Source organism: Cupressus sempervirens, chromosome 6, assembly GCF_028749045.1.
Source record: "Cupressus sempervirens isolate cs-2001-9-10 chromosome 6, ASM2874904v1, whole genome shotgun sequence".
NCBI lineage: Eukaryota > Viridiplantae > Streptophyta > Pinopsida > Cupressales > Cupressaceae > Cupressus > Cupressus sempervirens.
The window spans coordinates 175,097,517-175,106,476 of NC_143123.1; the positions used below are offsets into that span (position 1 = coordinate 175,097,517).

The 8,960-nt window shown below is 34.6% G+C and overlaps 1 protein-coding gene across 1 annotated transcript in view; it reads left to right on the plus strand.

The window, feature by feature from the left end:
• Positions 1–7,919, plus strand: part of EDA14 (embryo sac development arrest 14) — a 43,729-nt gene extending 35,810 nt beyond the window's left edge. Inside the window, exons 7-9 of the mRNA XM_089787319.1 lie at positions 6,737–6,823; positions 7,276–7,375; positions 7,467–7,919. Coding sequence (XP_089643445.1) covers positions 6,737–6,823; positions 7,276–7,375; positions 7,467–7,559 — 280 coding nt within the window. The 3' untranslated portion in view covers positions 7,560–7,919. The remainder of the gene's footprint in view (positions 1–6,736; positions 6,824–7,275; positions 7,376–7,466) is intronic.
• Positions 7,920–8,960: the final 1,041 nt, after the last annotated feature.

The window sequence follows — 8,960 nt, forward strand, 5'->3', positions numbered from 1 at the left end:
CGGGGTGCCTATTTATTCTTTTCCCTCCATCCTCTCCAGAGACTTCTAGAACCTTTTTGATCTTATCCCTCAAGTGACTTTATTAAATACTTTCCAAGTCACTTTATTAAATACAAAGTTATCTTTTAATATTATTTATTTAATTAAAATAACTAATTAGTCGTCCTTGGACAACCATTAATTAAATTAATTAAATTGAACTGTCACCAAAAATTTGGGGACATGACACCTAAGGGATCAACATGAGAGGATGACTCAATAGTTCTCCTATCCCTACAAAATATGAATAGGACAATCAATTTGAACCAAACCAATAGAAGTGGTGTCAATTCTAACTATTCAGTGAAAAACAACAAACATTGGTAGAGTCAACACCTAGGATAACAAGATCCTCATTCTCACCTAGAGAAGTGCCAACAATAGGAGATAATGGTCTACTAGTTAAATTACGTTGACAAATGTGTAGAACCCTACTCAATGATTGAACTTGAAATTAGGGCTTTGTGATGCTAGGATGTGAAAATTTAAATACCCCTAGAATGGAAAGATGGCAACCAAATAAAGACTTGTGTCAAAGAATGAGTAAAATAACTTTTCTTAATTTTAATGGATAAAGAAAAGTCCTTGCACATTCACGAAGCCAAAATTTGGATGCCTATTTGTCCCTTAGTCCAATGACAGAAAATGATTCTATCAAAGTTGCCTTTTATACTTGGAAGGAATTGCACACAATTGGTGGCATCATAGTTATTATTACAAAACATTATAGGTTCCAAATTAAGTTAGAAAATCAAGTTCAAAGGCATTAGTTTAAATAGCTCAGAGAATGGTGTAAGGTTGGGCTTTGACTTGTGTTGCTTGCTATTAAATCTCTATTAGTTCAAAGTAAGGCCAAACAAATTATCAACTTGGGAAAAAGCAAGGAATTTCATTTCCATCATGAACAACCTTGATTTTGGCTTTGATTTTTTGTAGTATCCCTGTGAAAATATAAATATAAATGTTACCTGGTTAATTTAGTTCTTTGTTTTCTGGCATAGATGTAATCAATGTCTAATATTTAATTTAATAATAACTGAGGATTAATAAAATTAATATAAAGGTTAAATACATAGATAATATAATATTGATATAATAATGATTATAATATTCAACACAATATAATAATCAGTATAATAATATACTATCAAATATTAATAGTGGCGCTAAGACTATATTGCAATGATGACTTGATATTGAGAACTGATAAGGATCAGTCAAATGATAGACACTGATCAAATATTACCAGCAGTGATAATTAGACAAGCGATGATGTAATTCCCCCACCGTGATAACAACTCACATATGTCCTTAAAGAAAAATTTAGATATGTGTCAACAGGCATGAATCATTGTCAAGGGAAATCCGTTGTTCTCTCATTTGAACAAGAAGGGCTTCTTCATAATCGGCAACTTGTGAAGAAAAGAAATGTTAATCCTAAACAAATGAATGTTAACAGATTATAACAATTGTGATATTCCTATCAGGATTCAACTGTATAGTTTCTTGAGTCAAACTCATTGGCCCATATTTTATGAGTCACATTCACAAGAAACCATCTCTCAGGAGAACACTCATGAATATGGGTCAAAGAGTTTGACTCAAAAACCTACACAGTTGAATCCTGATAGCAATATTACAATTTGACTTGCTATGAAAATATCTTGTCATATTATAACAAGTCAAAATCAATTAGTTCCAGGCAGCCACATCTTGAAGGGACAATGAACGATAGTGGAAGAGACATCTCCTTATGAAGAAAGACGTCCTTTCGAAGAGAGATGACTCAAGCCTCCTCTTGAAGGCTATATAATATAAATTTGCATTTAAGTAGAGGAGCATGGAATAGGAAATTAGAATGGAATACATGAAGCATTAAGCAAAGGGAATAAAGAATACAATATCTAAAGAAGATATTATAAGTATATTCAATAGTCTTCACTATTGTTGTCACAAAAGTTTGCACCTTTGTCCAAAGTTTTTACCTAAGGACAACCTTGTGAAACATGGAAACAATCTCCAAGCTGTGGGACTTGAACTGTGAGGTTGAGTCTCTGGAGAAGGCCAGCTTCCTTTGCTATCAGGATGCACCTACTTGCTCTTGAGAGGAAAAGGGAGAAAGAGATGCAAGAAAATAATCTACCTAATCTATTCTAAGGAGGTGATGTACCAAAATAGAGTGTTCAAACCAATCTCTGCCCATATATGCACTATTGAACCATCATGACACTAAAAGATATACACATCCAAACTTGTTTTAATCCAACAATCACATGCAGATCAAAAAACCAAAATAAACGATGCAAGGAAAATGAGATTCACTTATATATCATTCATAGGCCAAAAAGAGATACAGTTATGCAAGATTGCAGATATTCACAATACACCAATGAGAGGCAAATAGTTCTTGCACTATACATCAATGGTTGAAGGAGATAAGGCAAAATGTCATACAGTTCAGAGGCAAAGGGAATTTACAGTAGCAAGCCAGAGCAATGCCATAGAAAACAGAGAAGAGTCGACCTTTTCAAAATTTCCAAAATCTACTTTTATAGATCAGGCATAACTAAGATATTTTCTGCCCTAAACCGAATTCAACCACTTTCATTTAAGATTATGGAGGACAATCCTGCAAATTTGGAAGAAATCTGATCATGGAACAACTCTAGATGCAATAGTGGTAGGAAGAAACCAAAATCAATGCATCTAGCTGTAAGAAAATCAAATCCAAAAGATTTGATCATTAAAAGCAATAAAGAAGCATGGAGATGCATTTATGATGTGGAACAATCTCTGAAATGCTGGTTTACATTAAAGATCAATCCTGGTGACATGCCACGGCCTCAACAAATAAATCCGCACTGTTGTCAAAGAAAATGCGGGATGGGATAACACGCAAGTTAACCCGTTGCGAAAATACAGAGTTGACTCGTGGAAAAAATCTGATTTGCCTAGAAAATGCATTAACCGTTGATGTAGATCTTCATGTAAATATGGACGGCTCAGATGCTGCAAAAAAATATCTCCAACGGTGATCAAAACATAGCCCTCGATCAAGATTCTTTACCTAACCACATAGACGGTTAAGATGGAGCAAGGAATCTCCAAAAATTGCATCTAAACCTGATGGCCATCGCATTTTCATAAGAGGGCCAAGGAAGGATGCAAAAACACGAGAACCATTAGATCAAAAGTATCCCAACAAGAAAAAGATACTGGACCCGCCTGATACATGGAAAATGCTCGCTATGTCGCATGAAATAACTACCTCGCAACTTTGCATAGCGACATAGCGACAACCATAGATCAAGATCTTCCTTAATAATCACGGACGGTTGAGATGCACTCATAATATAACAAAGATGCGTCCAGATCGAACAGCCATCCTATCTTTGCAAGAGCAAAGGGAAGCAATGTGAAAATATGACCACTGTCCAATGCAAAAATGGTTCACGTAGAATGTTAACCCCGCGTGAAAATGCGTGTTAACCCGCAACTCGGTTCATGAAGAAAAAGTGAGCCAACTCGGCACATGAAGGAATTGTGTTAACACGAGATGTTAACCCGCAACTCGAAACATGAAGGAATTGTGCTAGCTCGGCACATGAAGAACCCGAGTTAACACGAGATGTTAACCCGACCGAAAAGCATGTTAACCCACATCAAAAGAATCCAGCCCATTGAAGATCTCTCAGATCGTTTATCAGCGATGGCCTGAATGGGGGGCAAAAATAGCCAACAACTACCTATACAAGGGATGTTCAGTATCGTGATATTTACTAGGAAGAAGTGTAGTCATAGATAATTAAGAAGATTACACACACATTACTCAAATCATGTTACTATTTCAGTACCGGAGGAGGTGAGGGCTGAAGTGACCAAAGAGGGGCAGTCTAAATCCAACTAATAGGATAATTCCCAATATGAGGTAGGGATCAGTGTCCCTTTGAAACCTTGAGGGCATGGTCCCATGATACGATAAGGGCTTGGATCTGTAAACTTCGAGGGAACCTATTGAGTTGGTCTCTTAGCTTGGTTGAAATAAAGTCTTCTCCCTTCTCAAACTGAAGTACTAATAAGATCAGACTTGACATTAAAGAACTATAAATAGTACAAGGAACCAAATTACTTAATATGTTTAATAATATATATTTGAAAAAAGGTATCTTTGCCAATTCAGCATTAGGACATAAGAATACTAAAAATGGGGTAATTTGGTAATAACCAAGCCTGAACCTAGCAGGTGACACATTTTTTGGATGTCTTGAATATTGATATGAAGCTTAGCCAAATTCTGCACTTGGGAAGAAGCTTTGCCTTACTCCACTGGTGAGACATGCTTGCTACTAAAAAGGTAGAGTGCCCTGTAGTAATATTTGTAGCTTCGTTGTAACTATGTGAACAACATACAAAGAGATATCATTTCCCAGTCTTCTTATTAAAATGCAGAGGATTATTTAAAATGGGTTTAGCAGTCTCAGACTGACTAGAAATCTTTGGATGATATACACAAAAATCGAAAGCAGTGATACAAGGAGCACAAGTCGCAATCGGGAATGAGATTTCCACAAAATTGTCCCAAACATGGTAAAAATGTCTGCACTTTATGAAGTTCCAATGGCATTAAAGAACAACATAAAGATTTCCATTTTGTTAAACTAATGAACAAACTTAAAATGCAGTGATGCTGGTACATGAAGGGAAGACAATGCTCCAAACACAGGCTTAAGAGATACAGTATGATGATAGTGTACTAGACGACCAAGAGTAAAAGCAGTAGAAACTAGAAAAATAATAATTTTAAGGTAGGCCATGAGAGCAGACAACCTTGTTTTACTGGTTGTTTTTTTCCTATTTTATTTTTCACATCCATTCTTTGGCCGTGAGAAAACTGGTTGTGCATTTTGCCATTTCCAGTGAGCGTTCCTCAGGGTTTTCTAGGATAATAATTCTTTTGTGCTTTTTTCTAATTTTCATTGATGTTTATGATGTCAGTACTACTGTTTCCTTTTCAACACAACACTAATTCTATTCTCTAAGCATTCAAGCTTTCTATGACTCCATTTGAAATGAGTTCAAGTAAGTGTATAGTTGGTGGTTGGCCTATTCTACTAAATATGCATATTCTTGAAAGTGTACAGATCATTTTAGTAGACGTAATGAATTACCATATCTATGAAGTCTGTGATGTCCAACAAACATTTTACTTGACTTCAGTTAGAACCCTATTTACCTTTGTATCTACGTCTCACAAAAGCCTTAGAATTACTTGCCATTCACAATCTCTTGAAGGGCTGCTCTCACATCCACCTTCACCTGGTTACATTAATCTTTCCTTCGATTATCCTGCATGGTTCAGGCCAGTTTAGCAAAGCAATCTGCATCTGTATGCTGTTTTCTTAATTAGTAAACTACCATTTCTAGCCAAAAGAATCACATAGTGAACTGTACAAACTTGATGCAACCTAGACTCATTTGTCATGTTTTTGTATGTTTTGTGACACTTATTAAGATCAAGTACCAGTGGGTAGAAGTCCATTTAATAAGAATATTCGTACCATTCGGAAGCTCCCATTACATCTGTCAATTTCTTTCTTGAAGTAACTAGAGGTCAAGGTTGTAAGGAAATCAGAAGGCGTCTTAAGCCTAATTGCCCAGGGCCTGGTTTTCATCCAGTTATTTTATCCCCTTTTGATAGCACCCCCTTCATTCTTTTGATCAATTGCCTGTTTTTTAATGGATTGATTTTGTTCCATAGGTATCTTTTTGAGCCAAAAGAAAAAAATTTCATATCAAATTCTTGATTTCAGCATATACATCAAATTTGCCTAAGAGTTATTTGTGCTGTTGAAGAAAATAATTACTGTTTTCCTCTACCTTCTTAAAGATCTTTCTTTGTCCAACCTCTCCTTCAGGCTTAAAACACTCAATTTGTTAAATTTTATTTAGGAAATGATCTATTTCCAAAATTTCAAACTGAATGTCATTCCCTGTAAACATATCTGCAAAATAAACAATCAATTTCTGATAATTTCTTATCCCTGTGCTGGTATTGGCTAATAGCCATCTAAAACATAAATACTAAAGAACATAAAGATGTTTGAAAAAAAAAAAAAAAAGTGTTTCCCTTGGTAAGATACGTGTTTTAGTTTGCTGTTTTTTCAGTCTTGTCGAACTGGGCTTGCCCCCCTCCCCCCCTCCCCACCTCACAGTGATCACTTCGATTGAAGTCCTATATCCATGAGCTTCTGTTAAAAGCGAAGTCAAAACTCTTACAAGCCTTGAGAGCACGGATTCCTGTAACGAGGAACAATTTGAGTTAATAGCTTTTTTGCCCCCTGCAATTTTCTGTCCTTTTCTACTTCTGTCATAATTGTATTTGCCCTCCAGTTTATTAACTTCTGAGCATTTTACTTATTATCTGTATCTATTCTTAATTCTACTTCATTTTACATAACTTTTTAAGATCTGTATTGGGGAAACAAATAAAGGAACAAACATGGACAATTATCTTGTTCTGGCTGTCAAACTAAATTCTTTACTTACTACTATTTTAGCAGGGTTAAACATTCTTACTGATCAGAATAATTTTCATGCTAGTAATCTCGTATATTTTTATAAATGCTTTTTGATTATCATGACATTGAAATTGTGTTTATAATACTTTGATAATTACTTGTATTTTGTGATTTACAAGGGAGGAGGCAAAGGAACTTCAACGACTTGTTCATTCTTCAGAAGAAAAGGCCATTCCACCATCTGAGTTGCCAAGGCGCATTGAAAAGTGAGCTTTTCTTCTTTTCCTGGGAGTTTGTTAGTGAGAAAAAGTGGCTGATTTTGTGTGAAATGAATGAGTGTTCGTACAATGATCATGATATCTTTAATTAGTCACATGGATGTGCCAATGTAAACAAAAGACAAACTGTTGGTAGTGGCATCCGGTTAATTTTTTATTTAATAAGAAGGCTGAGATATAAAAACTATTTTTGAGCAAACATATGTCTTGTAGGTAACTGAATTATCTAATCTAGAAACTTCAAACTAAGCAATATTTAAATTGTTGGAATAGGTGAGCAATTAGTTCTTTTCTCTTCACTAATGTTCATGTTCAGCCTTTTCATATTATTGCACATCCTCAGAAATCTAGTATTGTGCATAACTCTAATATTTTGTGTGGTGTTTTTACTGTCCTGATATTGCTGAGTCCTTTTTTGTGCAACTGTTTTCTGTTTGTAGGAAAACCGCTAAAGCATACAAAGAGCTTGAGGAACGAAAGAAGAGAGTAAATGAGATGCAAAATGTGGTAATGGACATGAGTCTGCGCAAGGAATTGATGGTATGATACATTGTGTTAATTGACATGATTGTAACTTTTGATTGCTCCATGCTCACCCTTACATAACGCTCCTACAATTTTTTCACTGTAGGGGAAGGGTAGGAAAAGGAAACTCCGCGATGATGAGGTGGTTGTCCCAACATCTGCACCAGTTTATAAATGGCGCAAAGAACGGAAAAAGTGATATGTTCATAGTTTATCTGGATGTGTACAGCTGTAGTAGATTATTGAGTAGATTAGAATATACATGAATATGGAGAATATTGAAATGCACTATTAAAATTCCATTCTTGAGAATGTGGATGATAACCAAATTGATTTGTACTATGCACATGTTTGGCAAAGTCACACACATGAACTTGAATACTCATAAAATCACACTGTTCGGGATTTAATGTATTGGAGTTCTTTTATGTAATTCATAAATTTTGTATGCATAAGGTGGGATATGCCAGGAAGCATGTCTCAGTTGATTCAAATATGTTCTATGACAATCTCTAGACCATACAAAAGATGAACCACAGCTCTCAATTTATTTGACAAATGCTGGTTATATCTGGTTTTCATTTCCTATATATTGTATTTTAATAATGCTAGACAATTTTTCTCATATTGAACTTTTACTCAATATATTTAATAAATTGCAAATAAGTTTATTTAAGAATTCTTTTAATTTAAGGTTAAGTTATAAAAACCAAATTTAATAGACTAATTATTTGGATTAATTATATAATACAAAAAAATCTTATCTTTATCTTTTTATCTTTAGTTATACAAGATTTTAATTTCATAGTGTTTAATTTTTAATTTAATTTTTTTTATCATTACAAATAATAATTAAGGATCTAGATATAGGACTAAATTTATATATATCCAATAAATGTTGCATTTAATGTCAAGAATTAATTGCATCTTGCTGGAGGTAAGGGACAACACAATTGTTGTGCAAGCAACAATTTACAGTATCTTGATTAAATGTTTTTGGCAAGACTAAAGCCATAATCGTATTATCTTTGTCAGCATTTTCCAACTTGTGCTAATGGTTCTACACTCTTCAAGAGACAACCACTCAAGCTCAAACGTAGCTCTTGTTTAAATAGTGCCCAAGAGTTATATCTCAAACATTGAGAACAATTAAAATACTCAAACATAGCTCTTGTTTAAATAGTGCCCAAGAGTTATATTGCAAACAGTGAGAATAATTAAAATAATTGCCAAGTACTATTTCTATTCCACCCTCTTTCCAATGCGTGTCCATGGATAATGCCTAAAATGGAATTTTTCGAAGGAAAAAAAATGACTAGTGGCATTGAAGTTAAGAAATTTCGGTTCAATTGTAAGAGAATAGGGATGATCACTTTGTGAATAGTAAATTTGAGGATTTGGGGAAGGCTATTAAAGCAATTACTTATCAACGACAAGCCCTACCATTTTAAATTGCCCAAACAGTCCTATTGGTCCAAGCATCTCAATCCTTCCTTGGACTTGAGGGGCAGGATCTTCCATTCCCCAGGTTGCTATATCCTTGTTAAGAGGCAAAGTGGAAAAGTTATTTTAAATAAATTCCTCATCAAGAGATGATTTG